The sequence below is a fragment of the Pan paniscus genome, chromosome 6, assembly GCF_029289425.2.
Source record: "Pan paniscus chromosome 6, NHGRI_mPanPan1-v2.0_pri, whole genome shotgun sequence".
NCBI classification, from domain to species: Eukaryota; Metazoa; Chordata; class Mammalia; order Primates; family Hominidae; genus Pan; species Pan paniscus.
The window spans coordinates 49,937,591-49,954,958 of NC_073255.2; the positions used below are offsets into that span (position 1 = coordinate 49,937,591).

General features: G+C 46.3%; 1 protein-coding gene across 7 annotated transcripts in view; it reads left to right on the top strand.

The window, feature by feature from the left end:
* The window catches only part of CCM2 (CCM2 scaffold protein), a 76,600-nt gene that overhangs the window by 23,854 nt on the left and 35,378 nt on the right, over positions 1–17,368 (top strand). For 5 of the 7 annotated variants that reach the window (XM_034964052.4, XM_034964054.4, XM_034964057.4 and 2 more), the window contains exon 2: positions 14,583–14,756. The exons of the other annotated variants lie outside the window; for them this stretch is intronic. In XM_034964052.4, coding sequence (XP_034819943.1) covers positions 14,583–14,756 — 174 coding nt within the window. The remainder of the gene's footprint in view (positions 1–14,582; positions 14,757–17,368) is intronic. 7 annotated transcript variants of the gene reach the window in all.

Consider the following 17,368-nt stretch of genomic DNA (forward strand, 5'->3'; position numbering starts at 1 on the left):
ACAAAAACAGGTGGCTTGCCTGTGTGGTAGAGTTTACTCAGCCTTTTTCTAGAGAATGCCTTGTTATTGTGAATGAGATTCAGTTTTATTATGTTAGGCAGTGAGATTACTGGGAAATCTTTTTTTTTTTTTGTCCTGTGCATCTTTGTTTAGTCATTATTTTGATAGCTCTGTATCAGTTTTTTTTGTTTTGTTTTGTTTTTTTAATGAGACAGAGTTTTGCTCTTGTTGCCCAGGCTGGAGTGCAATGGCACAATCTTGGCTCACTGCAACCTCCGCCTCCCAGGTTCAAGCGATCCTCCTGCCTCAGTCTCCGTAGTAGCTGGGGTTACAGACATGTGCCACCACGCCCTGCTAATTTTGTATTTTTAGTAGAGTTGGGGGTTTCTCCATGCTGGTCAGGCTGGTCTTGAATTCCCGACATCAGGTGATCCTCCTGCCTCGGCCTCCCAAAGTGCTGGGATTACAGGCATGAGCCACCGCACCCGGCCTCTGTATCAGTTTTGAATTTAGTTCTGGGTGTTTTCCTTACACCTAAAGTGTGGACTTTTTGGATTTCTACTGAGTAGCCAGTTCAGCAAAGTCTCTTCAGCTGATTATAATGTTCAGGAAAGCCTCTTCAGCTGATAATAACTTCTGGCATCACCATTCAGCAGTCAGTCAAACATTAAATGATTACCTGTAGGCATTGTGGAGTTTCATCTCTGCATGTCCAGGCCAGCCCTTAGTCAAGGCCCAAGAAACATGTTTTTATCGTCAAGAACTTCTAGGCTCTTAGTTTACATAATGGAATCTTACAGATTTTCCTTTGTTTGCTTGCTGAACACTGTCATTGTCACCCTGGGATTTCTTTTCTCTGCTTTCTGGGTTGGTTCCACCGTTTCTTGGAGTCCACATCTTTTTCTCTCTTGGATCCTCCACCTTTTGCTGGGAGTAGATCCTCTAGTATGTTTTTCAAAAGAGGGTTTTTAGAGTGTAAAGATCCCAAGGCACTGCAGGTGTGAAAATAACTATTTTGCACCTTGATTGACAGTTTGGTTTTAAATTAACTTCCAGATTTAAATTAATTTCCACACAGAATTTTAAAGGGATTACCATATTCCCATTTATCATGATACATCTGCTGCTGATCTGAGTCTTACTGCTTTTACAGGTACTTTTTTTTGCATTTTCTTATTGGAAACCTAAGATTCTGTTGAAATTCTGCAGTTTTGTGAAGATGAGTCTAAATGTTGAGGGTTTGTCTCTTACATTCAGCCTACTTGTTACTGTGCTTTTTCTGTCCATAAAATTGAGTTCATCGTTGTTGTCTTCTGATATTTGTGTCCCTCTTTGATTCTGCCTGCTCTTATTCTCCTCTTAGGAAACTGTTAGACTCGATGGACCCAGCTTCTGTGGCCTTTAATTTTTCTCACGTTAAACTTTTTACCTTTTCACTTTATGTTCTAAGACAGGGTTGGCAAACTTCATGTAAAGGACCAGATAGTAAATATTTCAGGCTATGTGGGCCAGGGGGCAAAATTGAGGCCATTAAGTAGGTACTTATATAAGAGAGAAAGCAAATTTTCGTAAATTTTTTTATTGATGAAACTCAAGGTATAATAATTGAGTACAATTTTTTGTAATATGGTTCTACTACTGAGAATGGAATTCTTTTGGGGGGCTAACATTTTGCTTAATCAGGGTTCAAAGTTTATCGAATTGATTCCCTTTATCGAATTGGTGGCAAATGTTCATCTGTAAAACATTTGCAGCTGTGGCCATCAGCAGCAGGCAGGCATTGGCCAACCCCGCAGTTCTCCTTCACATCATTCTTTGGGCTCTCCGCTATGTCCTTGTTATTATTCTATGAATTTTTTATTTTGGCAGTCATATTTGTAATTTCTAAGATATATTTCTTGTTCTCTCTTTTTCTTTTTTTTTTTTTTGAGATGGAGTTTCACTCTTGGTGCCCAGGCTGGAGTGCAATGGCGTGATCTCACCTCACCGCAACCTCCGCCTCCTGGGTTCAAGTGATTCTCGTGCTTCAGCCTCCCGAATAGCTGGGATTAACGGGCATGCGCCATCACGCCCACCTAATTTTGTGTTTTTAGCAGAGACGGGATTTCTCCATATTGGTCAGTCTGGTCTCAAACTTCTAACCTCAGGTGATCTGCCCACCTCAGCCTTCCAAAACGCTGGGATTACAGGCGGGAGCCACTGCGCCCGGCCGTTTTCTCTTTTTCATAGCTGTCTAGTCTTATTTTATGGATGCAGTTCTTCTCAAGTGTCTCTAAGTATACTAGCTAGAATGTAGGTTCCTGTGCCTGTCTCTTCCCATTTGTTCTTTGGCTTTTCTCTCTCATGCTGACCGTGGGGATCACTGTGTTCGTGAGGGAAGGTTGGGGTTGACTAGTGTTCAGAGCATGTGGGTTTTCTTTTTAGTCATGTCTATTTCCCTGGAATCCTTCCCCTCCCTGCAGTAGCCAAAATAGAGGTGAGGCTGCTCAGCTGAGTGGCACCTCTTTCTGTATCTCACTCCTGGTTTGCCTTTTTCCCTTTGAGCCTGCCTGAAGGTCAGGGTCAGCTGGTTCTGCCCTGTATAGGCAACTTTTAGAAAGGAGCAATCTGAAATTGTGACCCTACTCTGGTTTTTAAAGACAGAAAGTGACAGTCCAGTTAATACCGGATATTGACTCAACTCTAGTTCTGATGCTGCTTTTCCAACTTTATGACAGTTTCTACATCTGTGGTATGTGGAATAATAATTGAAGCACTAAATTTTATTCTGAAGCAATCAGTCTTTTTGGAATCAGGAAATATTAAACTTTATTTGTTACAGGTTAATGAAATAGAACTGTATGAAAGTACCATTTTTATAGCCAAAACACTGTTGAAAATCAGCACTTTGATTTGGTTCAACCTAATATTTAAAAAATTATATTGTAATTGTTATGTTTATTTATTGATCTGTGAATATAGTCACTCTAACCAGATTTTTTTTTTTTTTTTGAGATGGAGTCTCACTCTGTCACCCAGGCTGGAGTGCAATGGTGCTATCTTGGCTTACTGGAACCTCTGCCTCCCAGGTTCAAGCGATTCTCCTGCCTCAGCCTCCCAAGTAGCTGGGATAACAGGTGCCCATCACCACGCCCGGCTAATTTTTCTACTTTTAGTAGAGATAGGGTTTCACCGTGTTGGCCAGGCTGGTCTCGAACTTCTTACCTCAGATGATCCACCTGCCTCAGCCTTCTAAAGTGCTGGGATTACAGACATGAGCCACCGCACCCAGCCAACCAGAATATTTAATTAAGTAGCCCTCCCTATTTGCAAGCCATTCTGGAATTTTCAGAGTTCTAAGAGCCTTCACCAGCAACAGATCCAACTTCTGCTTTTCTAGATTAGGAAATTTGCCTTGAAGAAGTGAGCTTGGCTAGAGGCACCCTGTTTAATTTCAAAGTGCTGCTGACTCAAACTCATGAGTCCTGGAGGCAGGTAGAGGCACTTGTAGGCTGAGGACCCGTAGAGCCCGGTGTGCCCTGCCCAAGTCCCACCTGGGAATGGAGTTATCTCTGTAAAGATCTTGCTGCCTTTGAGCAAGCACTGCAAACGGGGTAACTAGAACAGCCTTGTCACGTGTTTCCACCCTTCGTATGAGGCAGGTACCATGGGTCTTCACCAACAGCACGGCCTGTTGTCTCCAGGAAATGGTAGCCCCTCACAGTGCTTTCTGTCTGCTTGTTTAGCTTTGGCATTTGAATGTGCAGAATGGTGGACTTTGAAATTAATGTCCTTCCGTTGACTGCAGAGTTTCTGCTGGAAATGCAGGGAGGCTGCCTGTGGGGTTCGCGTGCTGTGGGAAGTAGGGAAAATGAGCTGGTTTACTTTGTGTCTTTTTGTGCATGCAGACTGTTTGGATTTTGCCAACAGTTTCTGGGTGCTGCCTGCTTTTTAAACTTTTAAAAAATTGTAAACAGCTTCAGTGGCTTTGCAGAAGGAAGCTGTGGTTTCTGGTCTTCCTGTTCAGTCATGTTTTTTTCAGAGGGAGGGCTAACATCTGGCCATATTTTTCAACAAATTCAGAAGTGAGTAGAGAATGCATAGTAGCTGTCGGCAGAGGAGGAACCAGAATCTCTCCAAAGAAATTTCCTCAAACAGAATTTCACACAGGGTATTCCATGGAGAATGAGGTAGGTGCAAGTCCAGTGTGGAAAGCGCCATTTAGAATGATGGTGTGAGTCCCTTGTGGGTGGCTTTCATGGCTGCTTCCCAGGGCTTGCCCATTGTGAGCTAGGGTAGCCCAGTCTCCATGACCCCTGCTTTGGGAGGATGGGGTGGGTGGAGGGTTCATTTGCTGGCTTCCTGGTCTGAGACCCTGTGGCAAGGGGCGTGTATGGAGAAGTGCCGTTCCATCCAGGTGGGGAGTATAGGTTGTTGGATTCATCCATCTTGACTCAAGGAAGAAGAAGCCACAGGTTTTACATCTTCCACAGAGAAGTAATTTTCCTATGGATTTGTGGTCAGTTGGGACCCAAGAGCTTGGTTGAAAAATGATGTAGGGAGATGGCCAAGCAAGAGAGCTCCCAAAGCTGGAATTTCATCCACGAAGCCTGCAACACTAGTGGGGTTCTGCTTAAGACTCCACCAGCATGGATCCTGGCCACCGCCAGTGTGGCCTCCTGTGGGCACTAAGGTGCCTATGCCTTTCTCACTGAAGCAAACAGGCAGTAGTGGGCAGAGCTCTGGTTCCCCTTGAAATTCGCTCTGTCAGCCAGGTACAGTGGCTTATGCCTGTAATCCTAGCACTTTGGGAGGTGGAGGTGGGTGGATCAGGAGGTCAGGAGATCAAGACCATTCTGGCTAACATGGTGAAACCCCGTCTATACTAAAAATACAAAAAAATTGCCGGGTGTGGCGGCACGCACCTGTAATCCCAGCTATTTGGGAGGCTGAGGCAGGAGAATCACTTGAACCCGGGAGGTGGAGGTTGCAGTCAGCCGAGATTGCGCCACTGCACTCCAGCCTGGGTGACAGAGTGAAACTCCGACTCAAAAAAAAAAAAGAAAGAAATTAGCCGTGTCCTGAGATGTGGGTGCACACCGGCTGTGTCATACTTATCATTTAGGCCTCTCCAGCACCGAGGAAAGGTCCTTTTTCCATTGGTAGGCACCAAAGCACTTAAAAAAAAAAAAAAAGCTAATCTGTCAACTGACACTGCAGGGAGTGCTAGAAGTTTGTGGAAATTCAGATAGGCAGGGGTGCAATGTGGGTGTCCACAGAGGAGTTCTTTGTCATGGAGCTTGTAGGAGGGGATTTGTCGTAGTGCCTCCGATGTGCCCCTTAGGCAGTGTGATTTATGAGGATGGCAGGTGTCTCTCTGGGACTATAGCCTATCACTGTCCAGCTGGATAGAATCATCGCTCCAGGTTCCACTGTCTTCTCAGACCCAGGCACTGAGTTTGGTGCCTCTTCCAGTCATTTTCCCTCATTCCTGCTGGGCCCTCATGTGGCTGTGCAGTTGCGGTTTGTCTGTCTCCCCTCTTTAGACTGGGGGTTCCCTGGGGGCAGGGACGGTGGCTCCTACAGCCCCAGTGTCTGGCGCATAGTGAATACTCATGAGATGTACTGAATGTTGGCCTTAAGGATACCTAGGCCTTTTTATAATACTTTAAACATCTTTGTTCAGAGGCGGTTTTGTTTTATTAGATAAAACCCACCTTGTAGTTTATTCATAAGGGTTAAATAATTTGCACAAATGAAAATGCCTGAACCCTGTAGCAGAGACATGCTGGGTACTGCTCAGTGTGACTAAGTGTTCTTCTCTTTCTTCCTTCATAGACTTTTTAGCACTTTCTCCAGAGTAATACTGAGCTCAATGTTTTGCATGGAGAATGCAGCTAGAAGGTATAGCCATACTATTTACTTTGGTCCCCAAGTAGAGGTCGCTGTCTCATGAGTCTGCTTTTGCTGGTTCTTTTAGTGGATTCATTTCTCCTTGTAAATTAATAAACAGGTGCCCTGACTTATAAGTTAGTTTCTGAGAATTTGTTGAGTAGACCCAGTTACTCCAGATCCTGTTCACCCAAGTGTGCTGATAATGTTGAGCTTCAGATCTAACAAAACTCAAGACCCGCAGTTGGCATCTGAGGGCCAGCCTTGCCCAGAGCCTGAGCCTTGGCTTTGTGTGAGGAGGGCATTCTCACTAGGTAAGCCCTAGTAGGCCAGATTTAGTTTTAGTTTTTTAACTCAGAAGTACATTTTAGGTTTCCAACTTTAAGAGTTGTTTTAAGCTTAAGACGTAAACTTTGTAAGAATTTGTAAGGATCTAGGCATCTTCCAGAGTGAGTTTAGAAAGTTCTGTATAGTTATCTGAGGTGGCATATATTCCATATGGATGTCTTTGCACAGCGCTGCATGGTGACTCAGAGCCCTGTGTTCCCTCCTCCTGGCTCTGTACTGTGGACTCTGGCAGGTCCCTTCAACCCTCACAGCCTCAGTTTCTTCAGGAGAGACTTAGGCTGGGATAGACCCCACACCTCACTTTGGTGCTGGGACTCCACTCATGGAAGAGAAATAGCACTTAGCCTGGTTTCCTTCTGGGGACTGAATTGGTCCTTTGGTCTCTGAGGTTCAAAGGTGACAAGATCATTTAGTGGTAATGAACAGGCATAATCAAATACATGTTGAATGAAGAATGGTTGCCTGGGCTAATCCCACCTTTTAAATTCTATGTGTCCATCTATAGTACATTCTAGTGAGTTAAAAGAACCCATGATGGTTTACTGGAATCCTGATTCTGTACATTAAAAATATGCTAAACCGTTTAATTATTTCCCTCGTTCCTTCCAGACAGGGTCTCACTCTGTTTCCTAGGCTGGGTGCAGCGGTGTGATCACAACTCACTGAAGCCTCAACCTCCCAAGCTCAAGTGATCCTCCCACCTCAGCCTCCTGAGTACCTGGAACTACAGGCTAATTTTTAATATTTTTTAGAGACAGGTCTCGCTATGTTGTCCAGGCTGGTCTTGAACTCCTGGCCTCAAGCAATCCTCTTGCTTTGGCCTCCCAAAGTGTTGGAATTACAGGTGTGAGCCACTGTGCCTGCCCTCAATTTATTTAATTTATTTTTTTCTTGAGACGGAGTCTCGCTCTGTCACCCAGGCTGGAGTGCAGTGGCGTGATCTTGGCTTACTGCAACTGCTACCTCCCAGGTTCAAGCAATTCTCCTGCTTCAGCCTCCCGAGTAGCTGGGACTACAGGTGTGCACCACCATGCCCGGCTAATTTTTGTATTTTTAGTAGAGATGGGGTTTCACCATGTTGGCCAGGGTGGTCTCGAACATCTGACCTCAGGTGATCCACCTGCCTCAGCCTGCCAAAGTGCTATGATTACAGGCGTGAGTCACTGCACCTGGCCTCGATTTATTTTTTAACTAGAACTTTCCTTTAAATTTATTTTCTTTCTTTTTTTAGATTTAAAGAGAACAGGGCCTTGCCCAGGTGCAGTGGCTTAATCCCAGCACTTTGGGAGGCCGAGGTGGGTAGATCACTTGAGATCAGGAGTTTGAGACCAGCTTGGCCAACATGGTGAAACCCCATCTCTATAAAAATACAAAAATTAGCCAGGTGTGGTCGTGCACACCTGTAATCCCAGATACTCGGGAGGCTGAGGCAGGAGAATTGCTTGAGCCCGGGAGGTGGAGGTTGCAGTGAGCCGAGATCACACCACTGTACTCCAGCCTGAGCTGTATAGTGAGACTCCAGGTCAAAAAAAAAAAAAAAAAGAGGGCCTTGCTTAGTCACTTAGGCTGGAGTGCAGCGGGCAGTCATAGCCCACTGCAGCCTTGAGCTCCTGGGTTCAAGTGATTCTCTCCCCCCAGTCTTTCAGGTAGCTAGGACTACAGATGTATGCCACCACGCTCAGCTTTTTTCTTTTTAATTAATAATTATTATTTGTTTTGAGATGGTCTTGCTCTGTCACCCAGGCTTGAGTGCAGTGGTGTGATCACAGCTCACTGCAGCCTTGACCTCCTAGGCTCAAGTGATCCTCCCACTTCAGCCTCCCAAGTAGCTGTGACTACAGGTGTGTGCCACCATGTCCTGCTAATTTTTATGTTCTAATTTTTGTATTTTTTTTAAAAGATGAGGTCTCACCCTGTTGCCCAGGCTGGTCTTAAAGTCCTGACTCTAGTGATCCTCCCATCTTGGCCTCCCAAAGTGTTGGGATTACAGGTGTGAGCCACTGCACCCAGCCATCAGCTTAAATTTTGTGTTCAAAAGCAACTTTTCCAAAAATCTGAGGTGGCTTCTTGTTCAGTTTTGTATCTGGAATAGCAGAGAGCTCTTCCCCAGCACCGGCTGTCCCTCCTACCACCCCCTGCAGCTGAGAGCTGAGCAAACACTACCTCTGAAAAGCCCCATCATCCTCAGCGAGAACAGCAGCTACCCTGCATTCCGTGCTGAATGGATAGGAGTGGCAGAGGGAGGCTGCAGCAGATGTGCAAAGATGCATTTCTTTACTTAATAGTGTTAATATTCCACTTTCTCGGAAGGCTTACCCATCAATTAAAATTATTTGAGACATTAAAAAAAGAAACTTAGGGTAGCTGCTATTGAAGACTAAGGACTAGGGCCAGAGAGACGCCTGCCTCCAAGTAGTCCACAGAAGCTGCTTGTTAAAATGTTCATGATTTGGAGGCCCAGGTAGAAGGGGCAGGTTCCTCTGAAGCACCTTGGCATGCCCTATCTTTGGTGTTCCGGGGTCGCCCTCCTCTGCTAGTCTGTGAGCAGTCAGAAGGTTGTATCTCCTGTTCATTCCTTTCCTTGTCTCTTGCTGCTCAGAACAGCAGCTTTAAGAACAGGGTGGCTGAGCCCTAAGTGTACCTTTGGAGCATCCTGTGTGTCTTCAGCATTGATTGGCTGTTTTTACTGTGGATTTAATTTCAGTTACTTTACTCTGGTCTTACTACTTCTGCTTGACTGTGACATCGTTGAGGGCAGGGGCTGTGTCACCTCTAACCAAAGGGCCTCTGCAGATGCCTAGCCTGGTCCAAGCGTTCCATCAAGAGTCAGTACCAGCATTTATTGCTGTCCAGTCTGTGCAAGCTCCATGCTGGCTGCTGGGTAAGAGCCAAGGGCAGCCAGGCCTAATGGCTCATGCCTGTAATTCCAGCACTTTGGGAGGCTGAGGCTGGTGGATCACCTGAGGCTGGGAGTTTGAGACCAGCCTGGCCAACATGTTGAAACCCCATCTCTACTAAAAATACTAAAATTAGCCAGGCATGGTGGTGGGTGCCTGTAACCCAAGTACTCCAGAGGCTGAGGCAGGAGAATTGCTTGAACCGGGGAGGCAGAAGTTGCAGTGAACCAAGATGATGCCATTGCACTCCATCCAGCCTTGGTGACAACAAAACTCCGTCTCAAAAAAAAAAAAAAAAAAGAGCAAAGGCCAGAGGAGGAAAGAGCTGGGCTCGATGTAGGGAAGAATTGATGTGATGCTTGGGCAATAAGAGGCATCTACAGATGGCCGTCCTGGTTTCCTTGCCCTGCAAGAGTTCCTACTGTTTCTCACTGCCTAACTGCAGAGGGTCTCTCTTTAGGGGTGGGATTGTAGGATGGGGGAGCCCCAGAGTCCTTCCCAGTGCAGACTGTAATTCTGTGTGGAGACTATAATTTTATGACCTGTACATCAATATTAAAATAACAGTGTAGGTTGCATGTGGTTTGTGGGACCTGTTGATTTGGTGTGGGCTTCTTGGTTAGAGGTTGATCTTGGCAAATCTCCTGTCTCAGAGTTGGTTTCCTGTTGCTCCCATAGGTAGATTAGTAACTAGTTTGGCTAACAGGCAGCTTTCAGAAGAGCCAACAAATGGAGCCAGGCTGCTTGCCCACACTGTCAGATTCAGAGCTCAGTCACTGTCCATGACACAGCTAGTTATCATTTAGGAAGAATGAGCTTTGGGGGCTAGCAGGCAGAAATGGTTTAGGGACAGCCATTTTCCTGTGGCTGATGTGAGATTATCCATGTCTGTGGAGATGCAAGCTTCCGAAAAGCTGGGCTCATGGGCCACATGCCTCTGTATTTCCATAACCTCCAGGCCAGGGTCTTGCACATCATAGGGCCTGGGAGAATAAGTGAGTGGTCAAGCATACACATTTGAAAAGTAATTCATGTGCCATCTGGTCACTTGAGAGTGCCAGAAGAGAGGAAATCACAGGCAAGCAAAGCCTGGTGTGTTTTTAGTGAGGCTAGAGAAACATGATTTTTTGCATGGCTAAAATTGCATCACTAAATTTTGAGGGCCGTTTTTAACTTACAGTTTACCATGATTTCTTGGCTGACAAATCATAGGTGACCATTTCCCACCATTCTCCCATGAGAACCCCGCACTGCAAACTACCTGTCATGTCCAAACTTGTCCTGGGGCTCAAAGCTTGTCAGGGATTAAGGAGAATGAAGCCCGAAAGTGCCTTAGGGACATCCTGTCCTCACTGCTGTCATAGAGCCAGGGCCTGGGCAGCACAAGGCCACGTGCTTTCTGAGCCCAGGCCAGTCCCAGCAAGCTCTTCTGGAAGCACTTTTTTTTTGTTTTGTTTTGAGACGTAGTTTCTCTCTTGTTGCCCAGGCTGGAGTGCAATGGTGCGATCTCAGCTCACTGCAACCTCTGCCTCCCGGATTCAAGCGATTCTCCTTTCTCAGCCTCCTGAGTAGCTGGGATTACAGGCATCTGCCACTACACCCAGCTAATTTTTGGTATTTTAAGTAGAGACGGGGTTTCACCATCTTGGCCAGGCTGGTCTCAAACTCTTGACCTCAAGTGATTTGCCAGTCTTGGCCTCCCAAAGTGCTGGGATTATAAGCATGTGCCACCATGCCTGGACTTTTTTTTTTTTTTTTTTTTTGAGATGGAGTTTCACTCTTGTTGCCCAGGCTGGGGTGCAATAGCACAATCTTGGCTCACTGCAACCTCCGCTTCTCCGGTTCAAGCAATTCTCCTGCCTCAGCCTCCCAAGTAGCTGGGATTACAGGTGCCCGCCACCACACCCAGCTAATTTTTGTTATTTTTAGTAGAGACGGAGTTTCACCATCTTGGCCAGGCTGGTCTCTAACTCCTGACCTCAAGTGATCTGCCTGCCTCACCCTCCCAAAGTGCTGGGATTACAGGTGTGAGTCACTGCACCCAGCTTCTGGAAGCATTTTTAAAAAGTTTTTATTTTTCTTGAGACAAGGTCTCACTCTGTTGCCCAGGCTGGAGTGCAATGGCATGATCACAGCTCACTGCAGCCTTGACCTACCGGGCTCAAGCAACCTCCTGCCTCAGCCTCCCAAGTAGCTGGTATTACATGCGTGAACCACCACACCTGGCTAATTTTTGTAGTTTTTGTAGAGATGGGGTCCCACCAGGTTGCTGGGCTGGTCTTGAATCCCTGAGCTCAACAATCTACCCACCTCAGCCTCCCAAAAGTGTTGGGATTACAGGCGTGAGCCGCTGCACCCAGCCTGGGAGCACTTTCTGTCCCCTCTGTGGTTCGTCTTAGAGCGGATCATCTTGTAAGCATATTGGTGATCTTAATTTTTTATGCTTCTATATTTTGCCTCAGTTTAAGTGTAATCAGCAGGAAGCAGAAAATATATTCATCCTTTTCAAAAAATATTTAAAAATTCAAATATTAAAAAAATACAGAGAAAAGTTAACAAAGCTACTGTATACATCATCTGGCTCCAACTGTTACCAACTCTGAGGACCTTTAGTCATCCTTACTCCATACTCTCCCCTACCACCGGATGTACTGAACAGCAGAGAATGGGACCTGGGAGGGGGCCTATTCCAGGTCAAAGGGGAGAGACTACTCCTGGTCAACGGGGAACTACTCTGGGTCTATGAGAGGACTAGTTCAGGTAGATGAGGGACTATTTCAGGTCAATGGGGAACCACTCTGGGTCAAGGGAAGACTATTCCAGGTCGGGCAAGGGGAGCTATTCCAGGTGAAGAAGGCGGATGCAGGGGTGGGTCCAGTCAGCCCAAGTGAGAGAGGAAGCATTTTAGCAGATTATAGGGCTTTAAGCCTGGGTCACAGGTGTGTCACCTGTTGGGGGCATGAATGAAGAGCTTAGGCTGTGATGCTGCTCCAACTTTATTATAGTCTGTGGTAGTGATGAGTAGGAGACAGTCTGATTATATACATATATACATATATATATATGTATAGACAGCAGTGGAAGAAGATAAATTTTAACTTATTGTCAAGGTAAATACAGTCATAAAATTAACTGGTATATATTTTGCTTGTTCACAACATATCAGACATGTGCTCAGAACTTTATGTAGATTATTGTATTGATTGCCTGTGGCACTTCTCTAAGGATTGTTAGCCTGTTGTGCAGATGGTGAGAGCTCATCCAACCAGTTTGCTTAGTAAGTGGTGCAGCCCAATGCATGCTGGAGCGGAGATCATGCCTAGGACCTGAGGAACATCTATCTTTACTGGTAGAAGAAAGAGAGCTGGCAAAGGGTGCATGAGATGCAGGAAACACAGGGGACAGAGTGACAGAGGCGTGGTGGCAGTGTTAGTGCACTTCTCTGGAAGCAAGACTTTCTGTTGTGTTTTTTGTTTTCGTTTTTATTGAAAGAGCTTCCTGATTCCATATCTGTTTTAGTGGGTGAATGGAATAAAAACCCAGCTATGAAAGGGTGAAATAAAGGTAAGGAGGAAGCTGAGGAGCAGAAAGCTCAGCCTTGGCTGTCAGGAGGCAGCAGGGTCAGGAAAAATGTTGGGTTTTGCTCTTTGAGGATTTGTTTTATTTGGGGTGGCTTTTGTTTGCTTATTTACTTTTCCCGCTAATGCTGGAGAGCTGAGCATGATGGTGGTGGTGGGGAGGGGCTCATACAGGGCAGGGTCCAACCCCAGCCTCATTAGGGAGGCAGCTGTAGGGCCTGCTGGGAGCCACTGGACGACCAATTTCTGCTTTTGTCAGGAGTGGTTACTGAATAGTGTAGTCCTTGGCTGCAATTGTCTGTGAAATTGGTGGGTTTGAGGAGGTGTCCTTATAGGACCACAGGTTCTGCTACACTGTTTTATATTGGATTTTGCATATGGGTGAATTTCCCATATGCTGGAGAGAGACAGAAATGAGAGCTTTTAATGAAAGTTTGGTGGTTTATTGTATATATGTTTTGTTAGTTTCTGTGTTTGGTGATAAGGGGGGTCTGAGCTTGGCCTACTGTGGGGGTTTCGGCTGCCATCTGTGCACTGGGTCACCCTATCCTGGCAGGCACCTGCAAAAGGAGTGTTGTCATCTCCTGCGTTTCCTCTGTTGAGAGTTATGGAGGAGATGGTGGGGAATAAGTTCTCACTCTTAGTCACGGCTCTGGTTTTTGCAGGCCTGTGTGATGTTTCCTTGCTGCGGCTGCACATCAGTGTCTTGTTTTCTCGGGTTTATGTTCCTTTGGGTGACTGTAGATAGGGATTGTAGCATGATCTCTCAGCACAATTTGGGATTGCTTCCCCCCAGACCCCCACCCCCGCCGCCATTGTCAAAGATGGTGATGAAAAGCTTTCTTACGGAGTTATTGTGAATGAAGTGTCAGGTCTTTTCCTGGGTTCTGCAGGCGAGGCTTGCTGTAATCCTCTCTTGCTCTCTCACGGATTCTCACTCTTTAAGGTGACTTTGATTGCAGGATTAGCCTTCAGAACCCTCATGAAATGCTGGATAGGGTGTGAGGTCATCAGAGTTAGGGGCTGGCCAGCTGCTGATCAGGGCTTCTCCCCCTACTTTTTTTTTTTTTTTTTTTTTTGAGACAGTATCTTGCTCTGTTGCCCAGGCTGGAGTGCAGCAGTGGCATCTCGGCGCACTGCAACCTCCGCCTCCTGGGTTCAAGCAATTCTCCTGCCTTAGCCTCCCGAGTAGCTGGGATTACAGACATGTGCCACCACACCTGGCTAATTTTTGTATTTTTAGTAGAGATGGGGTTTCACCATGTTGGCCAGGCTGGTCTCGAACTCCTGACCTTAAGTGATGTACCCGCCTCAGCCTCCCAAAGTGCTGGGATTACAGGTGTGAGCCACCGTGCCTCGCCTGGTTTCTCCCTTGTTGATCTGCGTTGGAGCTCAACACACTCAGTGTCCCCACTTGGAGTGTTCCCCATTGGGGAAAGAATTGCATAAAAAACATATGCTCCACTTGTTGATGCTAGCACTGGCCACACCTTCCACCTGCCTTCCTGGAGTTCTCAGAAATGAAGTGTCCCAGCTGAGCTGGAAAGAGTTGGAGTGATGTTATGTTTTATCTTATGTGGGGAATCTCCCCCTTCTATCATTGTCTTGCCAGATAAGGTTACCTGCCTTCTATGTGTTGTAGGAACAGGTGAAGAACAAGGTGCCAGAGGCTGCATGGCAGCCCAGCCCCACCCTGCCGGCCTGCGTGCTGGCTGTGGTCCCTCAGGCTTGTGTGCTGTTGGTACCTTTCTCACCAGTCTGGCAGTCAGTGATCCCTGTTGCATGGGGGCCATGGTAGTAGTTTTGGCTACTTCTGTTTGTTAACCATAGGTACAACACAAAGCATTTGTAAATAATGAACTCCAATCATTGCCGTTTCTGCCTGCAGCCTGGAATTGTCTCGCCATTTAAACGAGTATTCCTAAAAGGTGAAAAGAGTAGAGATAAGAAAGCCCATGAGAAGGTGACAGAGAGGCGCCCTCTGCACACTGTGGTGTTGTCATTGCCTGAGCGCGTCGAGCCAGACAGACTGCTGAGCGACTATATTGAGAAGGAGGTAAAGGTAAGTCGTCATGGGCCACAGGACGTGCCTGCCAAACGACAGTGACGGTCATGCTTGTATCCACCAGACACTCTTGAGTTTATAAGACACAGCCACACAAACACCTTAGTAGTTGATTATCCCACCCATTGTCTTGTCTATGCTGATAAATTTAATAATTGGATAACTGAAAACCCAGATTCTGTCTGCTGACCCCAGTTTATTTTTTTCTGTAGTAGCAATGCCACCTTCTTTCTCTCGAAGACTTGGCTGTGTGAGTAGTATGTGCTGCTCCACCAGAAGAGGGTTAAAGAGCTGGGAGAAAACTCACATCTCCTGTAGTTCGCAGTTGAAAAGAGTTACCTGGTCAAGGCCATGACCTTGCAGGTCTAACAGTCACCGCCTAGAATTCAGACCATGTGTTTGAGGCTCATCATTGGGTCTCAAAGGCCTGAGGCCAAAATACTGTGCATAAACCATGTGACGTGCATAAGTTGATTTTTAATCCCTCCCCTAAAATGAAAATATATGAATAAAAAGGTATAAAGCCATGAGGTCAGAGAGAATAGGAAAGGAGACAACAGTGGATGAGGTGGTCCATAAACATGGAAGAAGGAAACCGCTGAGGGTGAGATGAGTTAGAGCTAACGCAGCCAGACCCGAGTTCCTGCAGAGGACCCGGAGTCCAGGGGGCTCAGGAGGGGCATGGGGCAGTTCGAATGTCCATGGGAGGGATTTCCACTCTCACCTGGCCCAGCCAGGTGATTAACTCATCCCCACCCACTGGAAGATGGGGCTTTGGACGTGCAGAAACCTGGTACAGGAGCAGGTGGGGAGAGACCAAGATAGAAGATAAGGAAGTCAAGTCAAAGCCTGTATGTGGAATGGAGAGAATTCCCAATTCCTTTTTCTTTCAAGCTTCTAGAATGCCTGCAACCAGGCCTTTCCCACAAAGGAATTCTTGGAAGGGTGCTCACTGGGGAAGTTAAGCAGCCCATACTGGCCCTTGGGGTTACCCACCCAACCAGCCTGAATAAACTCCAACAGTCAGGACTCCCGCCAGGCATCCGACGTCTGTCAGCTTTTTGGAGCCTCATTTCAAACACAGGCAGCTGAGTATAAGTACACATTTGAGGACAACTTTCAACCTAAAGGCAGAGCTCAAGACAAATACACAAAATAAACATGAATAAACAGCAACAATGCAGAAAATAGGGGAAGAAATGTAAAAGTATATAATATTTTCAGAAAGATAAGAGGAAATGTTGTTGACAGTGACAACAGGATTCTACTTTTAAATAAAAAGGTGAGAGGAAGAGCTTCTGGAATTAAAACTGTTAATTAGGCCAGGTGCGGTGGCTCACGCCTGTAATCCCAGCACTTTAGGAGGCCAAGGTGTGCGGATCACTTGAGGTCAGGAGTTCGAGAGCAGCCTGGCCAACATGGAGAAACCCCGTCTCTACTAAAAATACAAAAATTAGCCGGGCGTGGTGGCAGGCGCCTGTAATCCCAGCTACTTGGGAGGCTGAGGCAGGAGAATTGCTTGAACCCGGGAGGTGGAGGTTGCAGTGAGCCAAGATCACACCACTGCACTCCAGCTTGGGTGAAAGAGTGAGACTGTATGTCAAAAGAAAACAAAACAAAACAACTATGTTATTTATATATCTTTAAAAAATTCAATAGAGGTGTTGAAAGATAAAAGTAAAAAAAAAGGCCAGGTGCTGTGGCTCATGCCTGTAATCCCAGCACTTTGGGAGGCCAATCACGAGGTCAGGAGATTGAGACCATCCTGGCTAACACAGTGAAACCCTGTCTCTACTAAAAATACAAAAAATTAGCCGGGCACGGTGGCAGGCACCTGTAGTCCCAGCTACTCAGGAGGCTGACATAGGAGAATGGCGTGAACCCAGGAGGTGGAGCTTGCAGTGATCCCAGATTGTGCCACTCCAGCCTGGGCAATAGAGCGAGACTCCGTCTCAAAAAAAAAAAAGTAAAAAAAAGTCCCAGAAAGAATATTCAAAAAACAAAGAAGGTTAATAAACAAAAGATGAGAAAGAGAAATGAAATTAGATGACCAATTCAGGAAGTTCAACATCTGACTCCCAAGAAAAAAGAATGAAGGGAAGAGTGAGAAGAAGTTATTAAGACAGTAAAGGAAGAACATTTTGAAGAATTGACTGATGGACATGACTCCCCCCATTGAAAGAATCCTGTCATGATGACTAGACAGGTCTCTAAAACCTCAGCTCACAGAAGCCTGTTCTTAGAAGTTACTGGAGGATGTGCTGCATCAAAACATAAGGGGAGGCCAGGCATGGTGGCTCACGCCTGTAATCCCAGCACTTTGGGAGGCCAAGGGGGGCAGATCAGATGAGGCCAGGAGTTTGAGATCAGCCTGGCCAACATGGCGAAACCCTGTCTCTATTAAAAATGCCAGAAAAATTAGCCGGGTGTAGTGGCACACGCCTGTAATTCCAGCTACTTGGGAGGCTGAGGCACGAGAATAGCTTGAACCCGGGAGGCGGAGGTTGCAGTGAGCCGAGATCGCACCCCTGCACTCCAGCGTAGGCGACAGCGTGAGACGCGGTCTTCAAAAACAAAACAAAACAAAACAAAACACAACACAAGGGCAA